This window comes from Gopherus flavomarginatus, chromosome 1 (assembly GCF_025201925.1).
Source record: "Gopherus flavomarginatus isolate rGopFla2 chromosome 1, rGopFla2.mat.asm, whole genome shotgun sequence".
In the NCBI taxonomy this organism is placed as follows: domain Eukaryota; kingdom Metazoa; phylum Chordata; order Testudines; family Testudinidae; genus Gopherus; species Gopherus flavomarginatus.
This window is the reverse complement of record NC_066617.1, coordinates 163,905,987-163,923,289: the sequence shown is the minus strand read 5'-3', so window position 1 is coordinate 163,923,289 and position 17,303 is coordinate 163,905,987. Positions and strand designations below refer to the sequence as shown.

The 17,303-nt window shown below is 41.5% G+C and overlaps 1 protein-coding gene across 7 annotated transcripts in view; it reads left to right on the top strand.

The window, feature by feature from the left end:
- Positions 1 to 17,303, top strand: part of GRAMD1C (GRAM domain containing 1C) — an 80,458-nt gene that overhangs the window by 29,344 nt on the left and 33,811 nt on the right. For 6 of the 7 annotated variants that reach the window (XM_050958525.1, XM_050958515.1, XM_050958543.1 and 3 more), the window contains 4 exons: positions 4,301 to 4,385; positions 12,037 to 12,140; positions 14,639 to 14,734; positions 16,408 to 16,488. In XM_050958525.1, the coding sequence (XP_050814482.1) occupies positions 4,301 to 4,385; positions 12,037 to 12,140; positions 14,639 to 14,734; positions 16,408 to 16,488 (366 nt within the window). The remainder of the gene's footprint in view (positions 1 to 4,300; positions 4,386 to 12,036; positions 12,141 to 14,638; positions 14,735 to 16,407; positions 16,489 to 17,303) is intronic. The other variant, XM_050958548.1, reaches the window with a different exon arrangement.

Genomic DNA, 17,303 nt, shown 5'->3' with positions numbered 1-17,303 from the left:
TCAGGTTACTTAATGTTTAGATTCTGGAGACTCTCTCTAGAGTTTTGATTCTCAGTGCTGTTGCCTGGGTTGTGTCAAGCATTAGGTTTCTACAGACACATTCACACGTTCTCCACTGCCTGATCCCCTTTTCTTAATATCTAGGTTTTGCAAAGCTCTTTTCTCTCACACACATTTTTTGGAGACATTACATCTCCTTCTCCTTGGAGAGATCGTTCCTTAAATTGGTGCTGAAGCCAGCATGAGAGAGCTTGTATATGATTATCTGCATCACATTTACTGTACTGGACTGTAAATACATTTGTTTGTGTGTACACTAATGCTCCATGATTACAAGCACAAATTGCAGTCATTAAGCATCAAGTTTGAAATCCCTGGACTCCCCAATACCACAGGAATCTCAGCAGGCTTGACTCAGCCCTCCAGGATTCGTAGGTAGACAAATTGAGTTCCTTGAAGTTTACTCTGAATCTTTTGGATAAGACCTTAAAAGGGCACTTTTCACAATGTAGCCTGTTTCAAACAGTGAGTTAAAAGCATGTGTGCTGTGGTACATGTGCCAAATTCTCAGGCAACAACCCCTGCACATTGTAACAGTGTTAATATTTACAATTTCCATGACATACCCAAATTATAAAGCCATTGACTTGTAGAACACGCTGGCCCTGATTAAATGTAGTTGCCTGCCAATTCCTTTCCAAATGCTATCCAGCCTTTGAATTCTCCTGCCAATTTTTTCATTTTTAAAAATGTTTTTTTCTCCCCTGTTGCTGTATGAAAGCCACTCATCAACCGGGGGTGCTGGCTATACCTAAAGTTCTGTTTCAGTAAAACAAACTGAAAAAATAAAGGTTTCAGAGTAGCAGCTGTGTTAGTCTGTATCCGCAAAAAGAACAGGAGTACTTGTGGCACCGTAGAGACTAACGAATTTATTTCAGCATGAGCTTTCGTGAGCTACAGAACACTTCTTTGGATGTGAGCTATAGCTCACGAAAGCTCATGCTGAAATAAATTTGTTAGTCTCTAAGGTGCCACAAGTACTTCTGTTCTTTTTGAAAAAATAAAAGAAAAATATTTTTAATCCCTTTTTATTTGGAGTCACCTTAAGTGGTATTTGTAACATTGCTGACTTTTTAAAAAAAAATACAGTTCAGTAAATGAAAAAAAGAGCGCTTGCTAATTTATGAGGACTATTCATTTCAACCCATTACCTCATAGTACCTATTTCCTTGTCATCCTGACTAAAGAACTTGAGTCTTGAGCATAGGCAGACAACCAGTGTTTGATTTACACAGGGTCATCAGTTCTGGCAGTATGGAGCAGAAGTCCCAGATGGGAATGTTAAAATCATAGAACTGAGGCTACACGAGGCTTCCTTCACTTCGGAAGGAAAAATCAAACTGCACAACTACAAAATGGGGAATAACTGGCTAGGCAGTAGTACTGCTGAAAAGGATCCTAAGGGATATAGTGAATCACAAATTGAATATTAGTCAGCAAAGTGGAGAGAGTCCAGAAAGCAACAAAAATGATAAAAGGCTTAGAAAACCTGACCTATAAGGAATTGTTAAAAAAACTGGGCATATTTAGTCTTGAGAAAAGAAGACTGAGGTGGGACCTGATAACTGTGTGTTCAAATAATGTGAAAGACTTCTATAAAGAGGATAGTGATTGATTGTTCTCCATGTCCTTTGAAAGTAGGACAAGAAGTACTGGGCTTAATTTGCAGCAAGGGATATTTAGGTTAGATATTGGGGAAAAAAATTGTGATTATAAGGGTAGTTAAGCTCTGGAACAGGCTTTCAGGGGAGGTTGTGGAATCCCCGTCACTGGAGTTTTTTTAAGAACAGGTTGGACAAACACCTGTCAGGGATGGCCCAGGTTTACCTGGCCCTGCCTCAGCAAAGGGGGCTGGACTTGAAGACCTCTTGAGGACCCATCCAGCCCTACATTTCTATGATTCTATGCCTAGAGCTAATGCATTTGGGCCATCACTATAATTCCTTTACTAAAAATAACTCCTAACTAAAGACTAATTTACTCTGGGGTGGAATTACTTTGAAAACTTAAAATTTACAGCTACAACTGGCTGTTAACTGATACAGTGCACATCATAATAGTGCATGGAAAATGGAGTAAGGGTTTATAAAGGAGTCTGGTCAAATGGCCCAAAGTGATTCATTTTATTTTCACTGAACTGCTTGATGTGATGGTACAGAAATGTGTATGTACAGGACATGTCAAACATCTGTTGACACCTTTATTATTCAGAAAGAGCAATGCCAATTGTTGCCTACATCTCTTAGTAAAAGTTTCTCACACACTAGATCTAATGAGGCTTTTATGCTATGTTTATATCTCATTGTTAGGACACTAGGGGGTGAGTTCTTCCTCTTTCAGTTGTAATGTTGCTAAAATGTGATGATTTGTACAGTAGCAATTTAGTTTATTGTAAATCACCTTACTATTGACAGGGAATAGATTAGAATTTCTTTTAACAATACCATTTTATACTGAAGGTATTTCAAAATTCTTGAAGTTTAGATCCACATTGCAAAAACAACCACCATGGTTAGTACCAATTGGCCCCTTTGGTGGCAGCCTCAGCAGAGAGGCTAAGGCAGGGGTCGGCAACCTTTCAGAAGTGCTCTGCCGAATCGTCATTTATTCACTCTGATTTAAGGTTTCGTGTGCCAGTAATACATTTTAAAGTTTTTAGAAGGTCTCTTTCTATAATGCTATAATATATAACTAAACTATTGTTGTATGTAAAGTAAATAAGGTTTTTAAAACGTTTAAGATTAAATTGAATTAAAATGCAGAGCCCCCCAGACCGGTGGGCAGGACCTGGGCAGTGTGAGTGCTACTGAAAATCAGCTCGCGTGCTGTCTTCTCCCATCAGCATAGCTAACGTCTTTGGGGGGTGGATTAACTCTTCCAATGGGAGAAGCTCTCCCTTCACTGTAGGTAGTGCCTTCATTAAGCACTGCAGTAGTACACACTGCAGTGCTGTAAGTGTAGACAAGCCCATAGTCTTAAAGGGGCCCTGGAGACCAAACTACCCTGTTACCCCTAAACGTGGTCTCTTTTTATTAAGGGGTGAATCATATAGGTAGAGCAGGATCAGGAATCTTGTGGTGCTGTGTCAAATATAAAGGGAAGGGTAACAACCTTTCTGTATACAGTACTATAAAATCCCTCCTGGCCAGAGGCACAAAATCCTTTTACCTGTAAAGGGCTAAGAAGCTCAGGTAACATAGCTGGCACCTGACCAATAATGGGACAAGATACTTTCAAATCTGTCGGGAGCTGGAAGGCTTTGTCTGTCTGTCCTGTGTGCTTGTCAGAGACTGATCAAGCAAGCAAGTGATCCAACTCCATTAGGATTAGTAAGTACTAGCAAGGGAATGCGTTAGCTTACTTTTATTTTGGCTTGGGATTTTCTCTGTGCTGAGAGGGAGGTGTATTCCTGCTTTTCTTTGGGCAAAACTTTACAGTTACAAAGAGGGAAATCCTATGTTTTGAATCTGACTGCCGTGTGAGATTATCTTCCATTCTAATTTTACAGAGGTGCTTCTTTTAACTTTTTTCTTTCTAATAAAGTTCTGTTTTTAGTTAGTTTTTTTTTTTTTAAATCTGATTGGGGGTTTTTTTAGTGGTCTAAAAAAACCCAAGGTTGGTTTGTGCTCATCTTGTTTATTCTCAAGCCTTCCCAGGAAAGGGGGTGTAAGGCTTGGGGGAATATTCGAGGAAAGTAGAAACTCCAAGTGGTCCTTTCCCTGAGTTTTGTCTTATCACTTGGTGGTGGCAGTGTTACCTAATCCAAGGTACAGGGGGGAATTTATGCCTTGGGGAGTCTTTAACCTAAGCTGGTAGAAATAAGCTTAGGGGGTCTTTCATGTGGGTCCCCACGTCTGTGCCCTAGAGTTCAGAGTGGGGAGGGAACCCTGACATGCTGGTACCTGCCTTGCACCTGTTGTATGGACTTCGATCTTTAGTGTCACCAGTCTACCAGTTTAATTACTGAAAGTGGCAAAAATCCTGTTGTGCAGCTGCATTTCTGAGACAATGCTGTATACAACAGATCTGATATTTCAATTTGGGATTGTAGTTTATAGCGGCATAGCATTGTATAACAGAGCATAATGACCGTGGTAAATACATTTAGATATTGTCTATTCTTTTCCAGTCTTCTGGTGTTTTTCTTTGCACTATATCCCTAGTTTCCTGCTAGTATGAAGATAGTCGGTAGCTGAAAATAAAGCTGTTTACTTTAACCTTTCACCTTTCATTGTTGCAGATCTCAAGTTCAACTTATAAATATAGGAGTGAGGAGTTTAAGAGACAGTTTTCACATCTGCCAGATTTGGAGAGGCTCATAGTAGGTAAGATGCGAACAAACCAACAAAACTCTATTATTGTTGATAATGCCAAAGTTGCAGCAGCTGGTGTTCGTAAGACAGACAACTTTAGCGATAGCACGGGAACCTGTTTCACTCATCCCTCCTACGTGGAGTAGCAGCAAACTGCTTTTCAAAGAAGAGTTTCCCAGCTCTTCTCCCTGTAACCCTGACCTTCTTAAAAAGTAGACTCCTATGCTGGAGGAATGCCTCCAACCCCTCTGGATGGTGGTCATGGGGTGTCTCTCAAGGTAACTTCTCCTACCCTTCCCATAGGTGGCAAAACACCTATTGGCCATGGTACTTATGTAAGTACCACCTGTCACAGGCAATCATGAGGGGAAAAGAGAGGCCAGGTCATCTTGAGAAGGATGTGCTGGGACAGCATTTTGAATAGATAGGCTCAGAAATGTTTGGATTATGACTGGCCTGGAGAGTGTGGGAAAAGAGCAGAGTTAGAATTATATCCTAGACATTTTTATTTGTGAACTGGACTCTTTTCTGGCATGGGCTATACATTTGGTGCATCTTCACATATTGCTGTTTCAGACACTTAACAGATGTTGAGTGAGAGGGAAGTGGGGGGGCAGTTTTTTAAAATGGTAACTAACAAAAGTTAACTAGGTTTAACAAAGGAGAGGGGGTTAATACAGAATCTAAACTCAAAGCTCTCTTGAAATGAGTCTCAACAAATGAAGCCTAAAAAAATAAAATAAATCATGTTTCTCATTAACGTGACATTGAGTTTAAGCGAAGTATCTTTAAAAATGTGTCCAAGTGCAACCATTTCTCAGGCTGTCAGGGAGCTGAGCACTGTGTTAGTGATGCCTATCAGTTCATCTGTCTGGCTTCTGCAGGAGATAACATCCCAGAAAGCATTGCTCATTGTTGTCATTGCATGAGTCCTGTTTCTGGCACTGCCAGTAGAGATTTTGCCACCCATGAAAAAGCAGCAGTGGCATAGAGGATAGTCGATGTTACCTTGACAGACAGACAAGCACACGTCCAGAGGGACTCCTGAAAGCTTTCTCCTTGCATAGGAGCCTGTTTTTAAGAAGAAGGTCAGGGTTGCAGGGAGAAGAATTGGTATGCTCTTCTTTCTGAAGCAATAGACAGCAGAGGGAGGACTGAAACGGACTTGCAGCACAGAACTGTCATTTCTTCCTGGTATGCTATTTCAAAGGACTGTATAAGGCAGAAGTCTAATATGAAGGCATTTTTTCTCGAAGGTGATATACCGTGGCACCTATGTCAGGTGTCTTATCAGGCAAATGGTTTGTGAAAAATTGATTTGTCAGGGGCGGCTCCTATGTCTCAATGGTGGCGTTTTTGTGGTGGTTGGGGAGAGGGAGTAAAGGGAAAACACCCTCTCCCCAAAGTCATGGCCTCTGAATTGTATTGCTAAACTCACCTTGCTTTGAGGCAAGGTAGTGAATGGGAAAGAACTATACCATCAGGTTTAGCAAAGACTATAGAAGAAATGAAGCACAGCAAGCAGTGTCTTTCTGAGGGATTAATGTGCCTCCTAAGGGGCATTCTCAGGTAAAAATCTTACCTATTTCTTGGGGTCCTGTGATGCTAGCCTAGTGCTAAGCAGAAAAGGGAAAAGATGCATATTTTAAATTCACCATGATACAGGCAGATAAGTTTGGATCTTTTTGGTAATCATGTCAGAATATTTTTGGGTATTAGACAGGTAGCAAGTATTTCTGAGGTGTCTTGAATAGCTATGTAAGTTACACTTACCATGAGCTCTGTCCCTGCTCCTTAATAATCAGCTCAGAACCTTAATGAGAGAGCAAGAACCTCACTAATAAGTGATCAGCAGAATTTAGGACCATTCCATGGAGTCTTTTCTTCAATCTAAAAAGAACTTTGGGTTTGTTGGGCTCAGAGAGAAAATACAATGATATTAGCTACCTCCAGCCCATTTGCCTCAATACTTATAAGAAATGCGTAGTGAAAATCACTCCAGATCTCACCGTAGTTATGGAAGGGAATTGGAAAATATGTAAACAACTCTACAATCTTAACTGGATGACTACTGCTAAAAAGGATAAAGCTTGCTGATCACCAGGGTGAACTGGAACCATGTATACTATCAAGAGGACATCAGTGGGACTGCAAGGACAGGATTACAGATCTGGAGAAAAAGAATGGTTTGATGAGAAGAAAAACAAGAAGTTAGTGAGAAAAGAACATCAACTGAAACACCTATTTTGAGCCCTGCCTTTCCGTTCTGCCAGTTGTTACCAAAATGGAGAACTTAAAACCCAGCAGACCCGCTATCTTCTTGCCTCTGTATCTGATGCTGATGGCATACCTCACCACTTAATAGGTCACTCAGCAGGCAAGCCTGACTGTACCACTGGAGACCCACTTAACAAATACATCAGAGATAAGTATTCTGATTCCAAAATAACATCATGGTTTTTCAGGGTTTATCTCTTGCAATAAAAAGGCAGCCTTTAATCCAGCAAGAAAGTCTTGCTAGATGCTTGGTGTTGTGGCTACAGCACTGTCTACCCAGAAACAGCAAAGTGCTTTTATAGAAGAGAAATTAGAACCTTCACCCACCTGGAAGCAAATTCTATTTAGCATATTTGCCATGAACAGACTACCTGGGATTTGAAGAATATACTTGCTGATGGAGTAATCCCAGCAATATAGCACCTCCTCAGTCAGAAGCAAACAAAGTCATTATTTTATGTAATTACTCTTTTACCCCAGGGGAGCAGCATTCATTTAAAAGGACCTTTTCTGACCTCTAGTCTTAAAACCATTCGTTTGCTTTGTATAGTGGATTTTTAACCCAAGCTGTATTAGTTATTATTCATCTACAAATATTTAACATAGTTATCACCTACTCACTGTTGTTAACAGAAATGTAACTACTGCTGTTCTTTATAATGTTTTTCTTTTTTTGTAGTTACTCTTGTACATTCTTATAATTATGAGAATTAGAGATAAAGATTATACAAAAATGACCCTGATTCCATACCTATCGTATAAACTAAGTGCCTTAGATTTTCGTAGTGTAAACACTTAAAAAAAATCTGATTGGAAGAGCACCAGTTCATTAAAAAGTTAATTTTTATCTTTAACATTTTATATCTGTTTTTACAATTCGGCTCGTAGGTTACTAGCACTGGGATTAACATTTAGTCTCAATTTTCGGTTTGCCTATTTTGTGCATTTTTGACATCCCATTGTGTATAGTCAGTTCCACTGTTTTGTTGCTGATCACTTGCATCACGCTCATGCTCTACTCTGGGGGGATCCCATGTGCATATTCTTCCCTGAGCTCTGCAAGGAAGCATGTTTACCAGTAGCAGCAAAGCTGACACCAAAGAGACAGCTGGTTGGTAGGTGTACAGAGAAGGGAGATAGGGTGGAGAAATGGCCCCAGTGTGTTTTGGTGGTGACGTTCTTATACCTGCCCAAAAGACCCTTATAAACACAGAAGGGCATAAAAAAATAAGAGTTAAGATGAAATTCTTTTAAAAGTTAGGACACAGTATTTAAAAGTTTCTCTATCAGAAGATTGATTTGGACAGTGTCTCTGTCAAGGTTTTTTCCCCCGCTTTGAACTTTAGAGTACAAATGTGGGGACCTGCATGAACACTTCTAAGCTTAATTACTAGCTTAGATCTGGTAACACGGCCACTACCCAGAAATTTCAGTGTCTGGGGCACTACTTGTCCCCCCAAAACTTTCCCCTCCCTGGGCTGCTTTGAGGGACTTCACCAATTCCCTGGGGAACACAGATCCAAACCCCTTGGATCTTAAAACAAGGAGAAATTAACCATTCCCCCTCCTTTCCTCCCACCAATTCCTGAGGAGTCCAGACCCAATGCCCTTGGGTCTTAAAACAAGGAAAAATCAATCAGGCTCTTAAAAAGAGAGCTTTTAATTAGACTCATAGACTCATAGGTCAGAAGGGACCAATATGATCATCCAGTCCGACCTCCTGCACAAGGCAGGCCACAGAACCCCACCCATCCAATTTTATAACAACCCCTAACCCAGGACTGAGTTATTGAAATCCTCAAAATTGGTTTGAAGACCTCAAGCTGCAGAGAATCCACCAGCAAGCGACCCGTGCCCCACGCTACAGGGGAAGGCGAAAAACCTCCAGGGCCCCTGCCAATCCGCCCTGGAGGACAATTCCTTCCCGACCCCAAATATGGCGATCAGCTAAACCCTGAGCATGTGGGCAAGACTCACCAGCCAGCACCCAAGAAGGAATTCTCTGCAGTAACTCAGTTCCCATCCCATCCAACATCTCCCCGCAGACCACTGAGCAGATCTATCTGGTGGTAATCCAAGATCAATTGCCCAAATTAACGATCCTATCATAACATCCCCTCCATATACTTATCAAGCTTTGTCTTAAAGCCAGAAAAGTCTTTTGCCCCTACTACTTCCCTCGGAAGGCTGTTCCAGAACTTCACTCCCCTAATGGTTAGAAACCTTCGTCTAATTTCAAGTCTAAACTTCCTAATATCCAGTTTATACCCATTCGTCCTCGTGCCTACATTAGTACTAAACTTAAATAATTCCTCTCCCTCCCTAACGTTAACCCCCCTGATATATTTATATAGAGCAAGCATATCCCCCCGCAGCCTTCTTTTGGCCAGGCTAAACAAGCCAAGCTCTTTGAGTCTCCTTTCATAAGGCAGTTTTTCCATTCCTCGGATCATCCTAGTAGCCCGTCTCTGAACCTGTTCCAGTTTGAATTCATCCTTCTTGAACATGGGACACCAGAACTGCACACAGTATTCCAGATGGGGTCTCACCAATGCCTTATATAACGGTACTAACACCTCCTTATCCTTGCTGGAAATACCCCGCCTGATGCATCCCAAAATCGCATTTGCTTTTTTAACAGCCGTATCACATTGGCGACTCATAGTCATCCTGCTATCAACCAGTACCCCAAGGTCCTTCTCCTCCTCCGTCGCTTCCAACTGATGCGCCCCCAACGTATATCTAAATTTCTTATTATTAATTCCTAAGTGCATGACCTTGCACTTTTCACTATTGTATTTCATCCTATTTCTATTACTCCAGTTTACAAGGTGGTTCAGATCTTCCTGAATAGTATTCCTGTCCTTCTCCGTGTTAGCAATACCCCCCAGCTTTGTGTCATCCGCAAACTTTATTAGCACATTCTCGCTCTTTGTGCCAAGGTCAGTAATAAAAAGGTTAAATAAGATCGGTCCCAAAACCGATCCTTGAGGGACTCCATTAGTGACCTCCTTCCAGCCTGACAGTTCACCTTTCAATACGACCCGCTGGAGTCTCCCCTTTAACCAGTTCCTTATCCACCTTATAACTTTCATATTCATCCCCATCTTTTACAATTTAACTAACAGTTCCCCATGCGGAACCGTGTCAAACGCCTTACTGAAATCTAGGTAAATTATATCTACCGCATTTCCTTTATCTAAGTAATCCGTCACCTTCTCAAAGAAGGAGATCAGATTGGTTTGACACGATCTACCTTTAGTAAATCCGTGTTGCAATTCGTCCCAATTACCATTGACCTCTATGTCCTTAACTACTTTCTCCCTTAAAATTTTTTCCAAGACCTTACATACTACAGACGGCCTATAATTACCCGGATCACTTTTATTCCCTTTCTTAAAAATAGGAACTACATTAGCAATCCTCCAGTCATACGGCACAACCCGTAGAAAGAAAGGTAAAAATTATCTCTGTAAAATCAGGATGGAGAATGCTTTACAGGGTACTCAGATTCATATAGCCCAGAGGAAACCCTCTCTAGTCTTAGGTTCAAAGTTACAGCAAACAGAGGTGAAAATCTTTCCAGCAAAAAGAAACATAAGACTAACACGCCTTGCCTGGCTAAATTACTTACAAGTTTGAAACATGAGAGACTGATTCAGAAAGATTTGGAGAGCCTGGATTGATGTCCCGTCCCTCTCAATCCTGAGAGTGAACAACGAAAAACACGAAAAGCACAAACAAAGACTTCCCTCCACCAAGATTTGAAAGTATCTTGTCCCTCTATTGGTCCTCTGGTCAGGTGTCAGCCAGGTTTACTGAGCTTCTTAACCCTTTACAGGTAAAAGAGACATTCACCTTTAACCATCTGTTTATGACAGTGTCTCTTAATTTTTGCTATGCTGCCTGTTAACTTGAATTTTTTTCAGCCTGTTCTAATTTGTTTCTTGTCAGTTCCACTTTCAGTTTCTCAGATATTGGGGTTGCAAATATTGCCGGGTAATTTAAATTTGTTAAAAACACTGTTTCCATTTGTATTTAGGGGGGAAAATTCAAGGAAATTTTTATTGGTCCTCAGTTTGTAAAAATTGATGTGTACTAAAGCTAAATTTTGGACCAAGTTTCACCTGACAATGTCCCCGTAACAGTCATGGTGGTTTCAGCCTCGTGCATGTAATACCTCAAATGTGTAAAACAGATCAACGTAGTATTTATATAGAATGTATATTCTTAGGGTGGGATTATCAAAAGGACTTAATGTTGTCCTAATGTTGCTTTCAGTGTAGTTAATAGGAGTCTTACCCTTTACTTCAGTGGGAGTAATGAAGCCAGTACTAGGCATTTACGAAAATCCTACACTTACTGCTTCAATGGTGAATCTTTCTGCTCTTTAAATCACAGTGACACCAGTATCGAGATGAATTAGCTCCTTGCTGTTGTTAATAGAGATCCATTTATGCAGGGGTTCTCAAACTGGGGGTCAGGACCCCTCAGGGGGTTGCAAGGTTGTTACGTGGTGGGTCACACGCTGTCAGCCTCCACCCCAAACCTTGCTTTGCATCCAGTATTTATTATAATGTTAAATATATTTAAAAGTGTTTTTAATTTATAAGTTGGGGGGGGTCACGCTCAAAGGCTTGCAGTGTGAAAGAGGTCACCAGTGCAAAAGTTTGAGAACCACTGCATTAATGGGGTGTTCAAGATACAGTCAGTTCCCAGCAGTGATATTTCAGCCAGAGGCCATTTCATATAGGTAATAAAAGTAAAAAGAAACCTTGACTGAAAAAGGCCTCTGACTGAAGTGTCCTGGCCAGAATGTGGATATCTACTGAGTATTGATTTTTTTAGCTCTTTGTGAGTTGTGATATGATAAGGAGTGTAAAATGATTCACCTTAGAAATGTACAATACATTATGTTGTGGTATATGTGACTGGTTGACTATGTATTCTGAATTAGTAGACAAAATATTGCCTTTGTATTCTGCTACTTCATTCAAGTGGCCTGGAGCTTAGCTTGTAGAGTGCAATTTCTATATTGTGCTTGGTTTTCTTTGCAAAACAGAAGTTCATTGACTGCCATGCCTTGCTGGATACTTGAAACCACAGGGTAATACACAATGGCCAGAGTTCTGCGTTCCCTGCTCACACAAATAATTCCATTGACTTTGGGGATGTACGGCATCAACAGGGTTCCTTGTCGTAAATAAAGTAAACTGGATTTAGCCTAATATGAGTTTAATTTTTATGGAGTTTTCCTTTGAGTAATGAAAGTTATTCCCCTAATTTTGAGTTCTAAATCAAAGAGAGTTGGATTTACGAAAAAAAATAAGGTTGGTCCTATTGGACTGTAATGAGTGAATAAGTTCATCTTGGTCTTTATGTATAGATTATGCCTGTGCCCTCCAGAAGGATATTCTGCTGCAGGGACGCCTGTACCTCTCTGAAAACTGGCTCTGTTTCCACAGCAACATCTTCCGATGGGAGACCACAGTAAGTTATTTTGTGTATTTGATTATTGGTTTGCTTAAAGGAAATCCCTTTTCCCTTTTTGTTTTGGGGGATCATATCTGAAGCTTTCTGGTTGAGGGATCCTTCTTGGTGATGGTAATCATGGAGGGCATCCCATTGGTGCTGGTCCTGCAAAAGGCAGCCGGCCGTCATGGCTGAAGTTACAAATCTGTATTATACAGTAAAATCAAAGAGCAGCCTAGAAGTCAGTGGAACACTAAGATCAGTCTGTTCAAAATTGTCTCTATCCCTATATTGGATAACTTGATCTGATATAATTTTTTGCAGGTTTTCCCCCTACATGTACTTGAGGTGCCCTTTCACTCTTTAACTTTTTTAATCCTCTGCCAAAAACAAAGATTCTTCATGAAGACACTTTGCCTTTTATGAAAGTATGGGTGTATTATATTATGTGTACTCAGATGGATCTCCGTGCCCTGATAGCTGGTCTCATCTGGTTTGTTTTGGCATTCCCTGTGTTGCATACTTGCAATTTGGTTTAGCTGCTGGTGTGGGCTTGCCTACACAAACATTTAATTCGCGGTAAGCGGGGATGTGAATGTACCCTGCACTAGCCCACCGTGGATTAACTGTCCATGTGGATTCCACTGACACAAATTAACAGTTTTAGAAATAAGACTAGTTTGGACCTACATCAGAACTGCCGCAGAATACAGATTCCCTGTAAGAGAAATGTTTTCTGTGAAATATCTTAGCTAAAGGTTCTGAAATTATGGTCAGTGTCTTTCCAGTGGTCTGAAGAAAGCTGGATGTCCACGTGGTGCTGGCTCCTTCTTATTTTCAGCTCCTAAAGTGCATTAAAAAGCAGCTAAAATTGTATTACTTTTTCATAAGAGCACTTGCTGTAGTTGCCACAGGGATGTTATGCAGTTGAGAATAGGGAAGGGAAGGGTAGTCTGCCCAATTGCTAGTGGAAGGGGATGGCAGCATTAACAATTTCTGAATTAAAATGTAGTCCACACTGTGAAAAAGTTTGAGATCTTTTGGATTAGACAGTACCAGTGCTTTTTGAAGAATGCAGGACAGGTGATAAATAGCCTGTTTATACATAAAATATAGAAAATCTGTTGAAATGTTTTATTCAAAATAATGGTCTAGATGGTCTATACCAAGAAGTCAAATTCATCCGCGGGGTTACTCCATTGACCTCAATGCTGGAGTTACACTGGGGATGGATGTGAGGTGAAGTGTTTAAAAGGAAATGCCAAAAGACCATGATGGGATTTTTCTATTTGGATCTTCAGCCTTGTGTGTATGAGCTATGCAAAGATGGCTTCCAGCCAGGGCTGGCTCTAGCCATTTCACCACCCCAAGCACGGCGGCACGCCGCAGGGAGCGCTCTGCCGCTCGCCAGTCCCGCAGCTCTGGTGGACCTCCCGCAGGCGTCCCTGCGGAGGGTCCGCTGGTCCCGCAGCTCCGGTGGACCTTCTGCAGGCATGCCTGCAGATGCTCCACCGGAGCCGTGGGACCAGCGGACCCTCCGCAGGGATGCCTGCGGGAGGTCCACTGGAGCCGCCTGCCGCCCTTCCGGCAACCGGCAGAGCACCCCCAGCGGCATGCCGCCCCAAGCACACGCTTGGCGCACTGGGGCCTGGAGCTGGTCCTGCTTCCAGCTGAAACAAGCATGCTATAACTCTTACTGACTGACCAGATGGAAGCTCTTTTTTGGATCACCTTGGGGAGCTGTTTATTAACATTCTAGATGGTTGCAGTTTAAGTGTCACCCGTACTAATGTGCAGAGCACATGCCTGCACCCCACATGTCATCTGGGAAGACCCCACAGCAGTGTTTATAGACTCATAGACTTTAAGGCCAGAAGGGATCATCATGATCATCTAGTCTGACTTCCTGCATATTGCAGGCCATGGAACCTCACCCACTCCAGTAATATACCCCTAACCTCTGCTGAGTTACTGAAGTCCTCAAATCATGGTTGAAAGACACCAAGATACGGAGACTCCACCATTTACACTAGTTTAAACCTGCAAGTGACCCATGCCCTCGGCTGCGCACCACTTGGCAAATGTACCTGCATGCACATCTGTCAGGCTGCTAGCAGAAATGAGACCTTACAGTAGAAAAAGGGAGTACAAATGTCTTCTCCAGTGTAGCAGCCAGGATTGACATTCAGATTTGTGGGGCTCAGCTTGCTGTCAGGATACGGTTTGTCTCATGAATCTTCTAGTCTTGCTGTGGGAATGGTAAGGGTGCAGTGAGTTGTGTGTTCATTATTTGGTCCTGGTGCACTTGGCTGGGCTGGGCAGGGCTGTGAATTACATAGCTTTGGTATGCTTGTGCTTAAGGCTGGTCCTAGTGTCCTGCACGCTACGTCTACTATGTTTTATTCAAGTAGCTTGGGTTAGTTTGATGTTGAGTTCCTCTTGCGTGTCTTGTGCCCTGTGGATTTCTGGGATTTAATAACTTTTCTATGTGTGTTTTTGTATCTATTTCTGTTCAGATTTCTATTGCCTTGAAGGATATAACCTTCATGACAAAGGAGAAGACTGCGCGGCTCATCCCAAATGCCATCCAAATTGTAACAGAAGGGGAGAAGGTGAAAAGCTAGTATTTCCTTTTTTTCATAATAATTCCTGGGGTGGAGCATTTGTTGATTCCTGTTGGTTAAGGCAGCTGTCCCAGTTGTATATTTAAACTGTAGTTATGATCAGAGAAGTGACTGTTTCTTTTAAAAAAAAAAATCTTACTCCACACATCTGCTCCCTGTGTGTGTCACAATCAGATCTGATAACTTTGACTACAACAAGTGTTTACTACTCTTTACTTGAGTTAGCACTGCAGTGTCAGCACAGCTGTGGGAGAGGATGTCAAAGTCTATTCTGTAATATCAACAGAATTGTCAGCTAAGTTTGAGTTGCAAAATCTTTATTGCTAGTGATGATGCCTGGGCCAGAAAGAACCCAGTGAGTCAGAGCTAGTAATGTAATATCATCTTTTTACTTGTTTGAGCACAGTTGCTGTGGAATCAGTGAACACAATAAACAGAGGGCCCCATGATGCCATTTTTAGGGATTTCCTTTTCAGAGTGGGTTTGCATTGGAATTTGATGATTTGCAACCTCTATAAATAAAACACATTCTGAAAGACAGTTGCTATATGCTAATAGGGCTGTTTTGTAATGGGTTTTGGTATAATTAGGAGCTTTTCCCTGCCTCCTGGGTGCTGTATTCTGCACTAGCTGTAGCTTCTGGGTGAATTTCAAAGGGATTCCAAAGAGCAGGTTGCAATAGGTTAGCCTGCCCAATCTGGATTGGGATGGGAGTTGGCCCATCACCAGTTTTTCAGTAACCTTTCCTCCCAGAAAAACAAAACTGTTAGGCCGGAAAAAGGGTGACAGGTGCCTAGTATGCGTCTGTTGATGTTTTTGAGGAAGGGTCTGGTCGGCTGCTTATTCAGTATAGCTGACACCGAAGGGAGACCCTTGCAGTTCCATAATGGGTCCCATGAGTCTTACTAGTTTTTACCTGCTGCGAAGGACGTGATTCTATCCCTGTGCTTAAGAAGTTACAAACTTTAAAAAAATAGAATGAATAACAGTGAATGACAAGGCAAAACACAAGAGAGCAGATTAGGTAAAGCAGAGATTCTCAAACTTTTGTATTGGTGACCCGTTTCACACAGCAAGCTTCCGAGTGCGACACCGCCTTATAAATTAAAAACACAGTTGTTTATATTAAACACTATTATACATGCTGGAGGTGAAGCGAGGCTTGAGGGTAGAAGCTGACAGCCTGTGACCACCATGTAATAACTTTGTGACCCCTCTAAGGGCTCACAAGCCCCAGTTTGAGCATCCCTGAGGTAAAGGATGATGTGCCAGGCCTTGGTGAGAAGATTAGCAAGAAAAAAATCATGCGAACAGTGGGTGTGAAGAAGGAGGGTGAGGGTACTGATAAGTGGAGACTGTTGCAAGCATAGAGGGATATATGAAGGTGCGAGTGGGAGAAAGGTTAAGGGAACAAATAAATGATATAGAGGACATTTTTTATACTGGAGTAAGTGCTTGCAAGTAGATGGCATAAAAAGCAACAAAAATGTTTTATATAATGTATAGACAGTGGGAATCTAGCCCTTGTACAGGCTTCAGTAACTGTCCTCAATAGCTGCATATCACACTGACTGCCTGGTTGTAGGTATTAATCCATTTTCCTGGGGCCATGATTTTGAGGGAATTCAATAAAGCAAGCTATCATCTTACCTTCCGTACAGCTTTTCTTCACATCCTTCAGTGCTAGAGATAGAAGCTACCTCAGTATCTTCCGCTTATGGCAGAATGCACTGCTGGACAAGGTAAGGGTTTTTGTTTTTTGGGGGGAAAGGGGAGTAATGTAGCTGATCAATACTAGTTTAAAAAAACCCCAAAAACTAAGGATTACTTTCTGTGGTGAGCACTAGACCTGCACTGGAGGTTAAATGATTTCAGAAACAGAGGTTTGGTTCTTCAAGTATTCCAATCAATAGTCGAAGTTGGAGTGGGGCAGAAGAAAGTATTAGTACTCTCCTAGGCTCCACTCACTTCAGATTCCAGAAAGAGACTCCAATCAAAGAAGATCTTCATAATATGATGATTCTTCTCTTTTCTTGCATTTACATTTAAAATGTCATTATCTGCAAAGTTAATACCTCCGTTGGGATGGCAGAGCAGCTCAGACCTCTTTTGGAGCTATTGTTTCAGGCTATCTGTAAACTCAGGCAGATATTGCTGGATTGATGAATATTTGGTTCACATTTTTAAGGTCATCTTTGTGACCATAAGAGAGAGAGACTTTTTTTTTTTTTTTTTTTATGATAAGCTTAGATTCTGGAAAACAAATTGGCATCATCTCAAGAAAAGTAAACTAGGTTGAACCCTCTGCCAACCAGCTCAATATGACCTCTGAGCTGAAAAGATACAACAAAGATGAAGGCTGAACTACATACAGGTGTGTTTTGGCAACTTCTGCTAGGTAGCTTGATTCATATGGCAACTTGTGTACACGTAATCTGATGCTTCTTCCTGAAAAATGCAATGACATGTTTGTTGCAAAGAGTCAATTCAAATAACATGCTTCTGTGGATCTCTTTCCTATAACTCACAGTTCTCATTGTTTTAATATTTCAAAACA